Below are 5208 nucleotides of genomic sequence, written 5' to 3' on the forward strand. Positions count from 1 at the left end.
GATGCTCAGCTGGGACCACCAGCAGCCCCTTCCTGGCACGTGCCACCGCCATGCCCCTACCTCGGAGGTTGCGAACATGTGTGACTCCGTCCTGTAAATCCCAATGGGAATCTCGGCACTGGAAGAGCAGAGCTTCTGGAAGAGGCGGCCGTATGTCCGGATCCACAGGTCATCTTCAGTGATCTTCATCTGAGCAACAGAGGACAAACATCAACCACCCTGTGCCAGGCAGAGCTCGGTGAGGAGCACTTCAGGGCTGCTCCTTAGCTCCACCCAGCTCAGCTGTGTCAACCCCAAAAGCTAGATGGACTCCACAAAAAGACCAGGGGCAATTTCCAACCCCAGTCTTTGGAAGGGGGACTTCCGTGCTTGGTAGCTCTTGGGCTTTTGGGCTCTTGGTAGGATGCAGGGGAGCAATGACCTGGCATATTCTACCTAATGTTGTCTCCCCCATCCCCCAGAAGAGGGGAACCCCCCACCCTCAGGTGCTGGGTAACAGATCCCGCCAGATCCACAATGACTTGGCCCGATGGTTTCAACCCAGAGGGACTCAGCACCTACCGCACAGAGGTAGCCAGAGCCCGGCGTGGTGTCGAGACCCAACAGCAACCGAGTGATGGTGATCATGTAGTCCTTCACGAATGACTGGGGGGAGACATTTGGGCAGGAAGCCGGAGAAAAGGTTTGCTCGGTTATTCATTGGGGGGGCGCAAAGGGGCGGCCGCAGCTGCAGGGGTGCGTGACCCAGAGCCCGTCGGGCTCTCACCTGGTAGAGCAGCGTGTCCAGCATGCTGATGCTGAAGACCCTCCCGGCCGCAAAGGGTAGCCGGAACATGAAGGCCAGGTTGGAGCCGTTCTCCCGCTCTTTCTGGAAAAGGTAGGGGAGACGTGAGCACCCGCAGGCAAACACCCTTGGCAGGGGCTTGTTCACATCCTTCCGGGGCATTTAGCAAAGCAAAACCACGTGGCCTCCCCCCCCACAGGTTGCATGGAAACCAGAACACTCATGAAAACGGGAGGACACCAGCGCAGCGTTTCGGGGGGGTGTGCCAGGAGGGAACCAGGGCAGCATCCTTACGCTGGGTGAAAGTGGTTTTTTTTCTCCATAGAAATGTGTGAGACACGGTTGGGGTTTTTTTTTGACATGAGCTGGATGGGGCCCTTTCGCATGCCCCAGTGTCTGCTTCAGGGGTACTTCCCCCCTCGTCAGGAGATCTGCCTCAGCACAGCGACCCCACTGCCCCCCTTAATGCAGCCACAGCATTAAACCTGATCCAGAGGCCCAGCCCAGCAGTAGGCAAAGCAGCACAAACTCCAGCCACCAGATAAACACATAAATGTGAAGGAGGTGGCTAGTCCAGGGATGGACTGCCCACGTATTTGCTGCAGGGTCTCTCGGGTAGATGTGCACTGAGTCTGGTAGCTGCAGTGTGCAGAAGAGCACGGGACCTTGAGGACCTCAAGCGTAGTCACTCTCAGCATTGACTTCCCGGGCCCTGCCTGCAGGGGAAGACCTTCTCTTACCTTTTCTAGCTTGGAAAGGGCTAGGGAGTAACTGTCCTTTGCTCTGAACTGCATGAACCTCATGTTGGAGGGGTGGGTCAGCTCTGTGATAATGCTGAGGCTGGGGAAGAGCCTGCAATGGAAAGAGACCTGTTGTCCTGCAGCTCACGCAGAAGTGAGAGCACTCGCTGCATTTAAAGCCTGAGGAAGACCAAAAGCCATCCCCGTGCCTGTCTGAGGTCAGAAATAGCTGATCAGATGCTGTTTCCTAGAGCAAGCCCAACCGCAGACGTGTCCCACTGCCCACAGCCACCACCACGGCCACCAGCACCGGTCTTGTCTCCAGAGGAAGTATGTGGCCGTGATGGAGCCGGGGCAGCAGCCACCTCTCACCTGAACATGGTCTGGACGTTGACAATCGTCTTTGCATCCGCCATGTAGTCCTCCTCAGCGCTCATCGTGCTCTCCTTGTCCACAACCACCAGGTTGTCGGCGTAGATGATGCCGCACTGCAGCAAGCTGTCCAGGCTGGACAGTTCCCAAAGAGAAGAGCGCAGGGTCAGCCCTTGGAAACGACACAGGGAAGCAGCACGCTGCGACGTACAGCGCTACAGCAAGCCCAGGCTGCTCCCAACCACCAGCTCTTCACCTGCTCCCATCTACCGGGGGGGGTTCAACAACCCGAGAAGCCAAGAGTGGGCTCAGCTCTATGGTACCAACCCTGGGGCTTCTCAGGGGATGACCCAAGAGTCTGGACTGGGGTCAATGCAACACATTTAGGCATCACCATACAGCCACACGTGGGAACACCTACTTGTCGATCGTGCCCTCCATGTAGTAAACCATGGGGAAACAGCAGATGGCTTCCAGAAAGTGGTGCTCGGGCCTGGAGGAAGAGCAACAGAGAGCAAGGTGGTTCAGCGATTCCATGGGGCAAAGACAGGCACAAAGCCCACACAGGAGCCCCCAGAGCCAGCATCAGCCAAGGTTCCCAACTGTGGCACTGCCATTCCCCCACACTCCCATCCCCACAGCACACGATGCCCATGAAACCACGGGGAGGGCTCGGTGCGATGGAAAACACGTGCGGAAAAGTACTTGCTTGTTGTCCAGCAGCAACACGATTGGGTTCAACTCTTTGCGGGACCGATAGTACGCGCGAAGGGGGACGATGAAGTTATACAGTCCGTTCCCTGCCGTCTCCGCCGAAACAATAATCAGTTTGTTCTTAAACCCGTAGGCTTTGGCATCTTCAAAGCTGTTGTGCTTGCAGCCCTGTGTGGTGGAAGGCGGCGTGGGGACTCAGCGCGTGGCCCTCAGCCGCCCCCCCCCCGTCCTCCTCCTTGGGGGGGCTGCAGCCCCACCGTACCTTGTCCAGCCTCAGGCAGCAGAAAGGGGCTTTCTCGGGCAAAAGGTGGCACAGAGTTGGGGAGCTCCCAATGTAGGGGGAGTTTGGTGGGTAGCCCTTCACGTACCTGCGGCAGAGAGAAAAATCCAGCAGCGTGGATGGGAGAGCTTTCTGCGTATACACAGGAAAAACATTTAAAGGCAGCAGACCCGGGGCTCAAGCACATCACCGGCAAATGCTTTGCAACACTCTCCTGCAGCAGCTGGAGACTTCCCCCCCCACCACATATTTGGGAATCACTTTTGCTATGCAACAGGTCATGAGATTGCGAAGAGGCAACCGTTCCCAGCATGGGGGGAGAGGGCGGTGGGTAGGACCATCGAGTGTTGCTGAAGGGGGACGGGGCAGCGAGCTCCAGGACAGCGGGGCGACGCTGAGCAGTGTAAAGAAGCAAAAAAGCCCTCATCGTCCATTTTTAGAGGTTTTTTTGGTGAAGAGATATTTTTAAAAAATCACCATTTGTATTTTTGGTGGAACCAGAAGCAGAAATCTCGTGTCTGCTAAAAGCGGACGTGAATTAAAAGCCAATTGCTCGGAGCTCGCAGATACTCGGTAGGGTGCCCCTGTCGCTGTGATAGCACCCAAACAGGTAACCAGCAAAGAGAGGCCTTATCTGGCTGCCATGAATTAACAGCTTTAAAGCTGCAGTCAACATTTATTTTGTATTTTTTACTTCTGTGCAATGGAGAAGCGGATCCTCTTCACGTTGGTGAGCGAAGGGAGGGGAGAGGACTGAGGGAAGAACCCTGCCCATCCCCAGCAGCGCCTGGGCTCAGTGCAACTTCTCTGACACCCAGAGGAGGCTTCTCCAACGCAGCCCACAAGGCTTACGGCCAAGCGGCGACTGCCCGCGCCGCAGACACCGGCGTGCTCGAAGCCGAGAGGGGCTGAGCCCGAGCATCCCTCAGGCACCACTGAACATTTACAACAGTCCCCCTCTCTGATCCGAGGGGCAACCTGACCGAAGGCGGGGGACTCACTCCACAACCGCCGACCCCTCCTCATCCGACTGCGTCATCTCATCTTCCGACTGGTCGCTGAGCAGGTCGCAGGGCAGCAAGGACGAGGTGTCGGCCAGCTCGAGGACGGGTGCGATGCTGGGCCGGCGGTTGCCTGAGCCATTCTCTGCCGGCAGCGCCAGCTTGCTGCTGTTAGCGGGGCGGCACTCCGTGTTTTGCAGGTCCATGGCTACTGTACCTGGACACGGTGGGGAAGGAAGCACAGCAAACACGCTATAAGGAGGTGAAGAGAGCGGTGTCGGCAAAGCATCACGCCGGGATGAGGTGGAGCAGGCGGCGCCGTGCCTTCTGCCCATTAAATACCACCCAGATGAAGCTAAACCATTGATGGGCACGGGGCGTGCAGGCAAAGCGCCCACCAGCGACCTCCGCCCGGGCGGGGGGCATCTCCCCGGAGACACAGCTCAGCTGCTCCCATGCGGGGCGCATCACCCTCCCCGTCCCCCAGCTGTGGCCACCTCCTGCCGAGGCTCCCCTCCGAGTCTTGGCCAAACAGCGACTTTTAGATGGTCAGGACTGCGGGGAGATGCCCAGCAAAGCCCCGGTGCTGGGCTCGCCCGGTGCTGCTGCCCGGCTTGCGCTCGTGCGCTTTCCCTCCCTCTCGGTTCTCTTTGCCAAAGGCCCCTCTGCGAACAAGCCACGTAATGAGAACATCGACATACGCTGTTCAGCAAAGCGCTTTGCAGCTTGCTGGGGAATAATCTATGTAAATTGCTGCTCCCGGGTACAAACGCATAAATTATTTGCCTGAAATATAATCTGCTGGTGTAGCGCAGCCTCCCTAAAACTCCTTCTCCCCAGATACGAGCTGGAAGTAATGACTCATGATATTTTTTTATTTGTGAAAATGCAGCACTCGCTGCAGAGCAAACTGGGCTCTTCGTCGGGCTGTGAATCATAAACGTGATTTAGGATGCAGCCAAGAGCAGTTATTCTTCCAGCCAGGACTTGAGGGATTTATGCAAATACTGTTAATGATAATGGACATCACGAGCTTTAATAATGACATTTGAGCTTGCTGAGAGCACCCAGGGTACAAGGAGCAGCGCATATTTTACTGGTGAAGCAACTGGGACAAGGGATGGAAAGGGATTTTCAGTGGCTCCCCAGCAACACCCAGGTCGGGGGCATGGCAAGGAGTTTGCAAAAAGTAAAATGAAACCAAACCTGGGGAAGGAGCCGGAACGGCGTGTGCAGGATCCGACCCTGCCCTCCCAGGGACCCCCCCCCCACCCCGCCGAGGCCCCACCCCCTCACCCCTACTGGCGATGAGGCTGC

At 57.0% G+C, this 5208-nt stretch overlaps 1 protein-coding gene across 1 annotated transcript in view; it reads right to left on the bottom strand.

The window, feature by feature from the left end:
• The window catches only part of KCNT1 (potassium sodium-activated channel subfamily T member 1), a gene marked incomplete at its 5' end in the record, with an annotated part of 24442 nt that overhangs the window by 6716 nt on the left and 12518 nt on the right, over window positions 1-5208 (bottom strand). Inside the window, 9 exons of the mRNA XM_035900085.1 lie at window positions 40-189; window positions 562-645; window positions 767-868; window positions 1525-1636; window positions 1897-2031; window positions 2318-2389; window positions 2606-2778; window positions 2873-2978; window positions 3892-4143. Coding sequence (XP_035755978.1) covers window positions 40-189; window positions 562-645; window positions 767-868; window positions 1525-1636; window positions 1897-2031; window positions 2318-2389; window positions 2606-2778; window positions 2873-2978; window positions 3892-4143 — 1186 coding nt within the window. The remainder of the gene's footprint in view (window positions 1-39; window positions 190-561; window positions 646-766; window positions 869-1524; window positions 1637-1896; window positions 2032-2317; window positions 2390-2605; window positions 2779-2872; window positions 2979-3891; window positions 4144-5208) is intronic.

The sequence above is a fragment of the Egretta garzetta genome, unplaced genomic scaffold (genome assembly GCF_000687185.1).
Source record: "Egretta garzetta isolate BGI_Z169 unplaced genomic scaffold, ASM68718v1 scaffold608, whole genome shotgun sequence".
Lineage (NCBI taxonomy): Eukaryota > Metazoa > Chordata > Aves > Pelecaniformes > Ardeidae > Egretta > Egretta garzetta.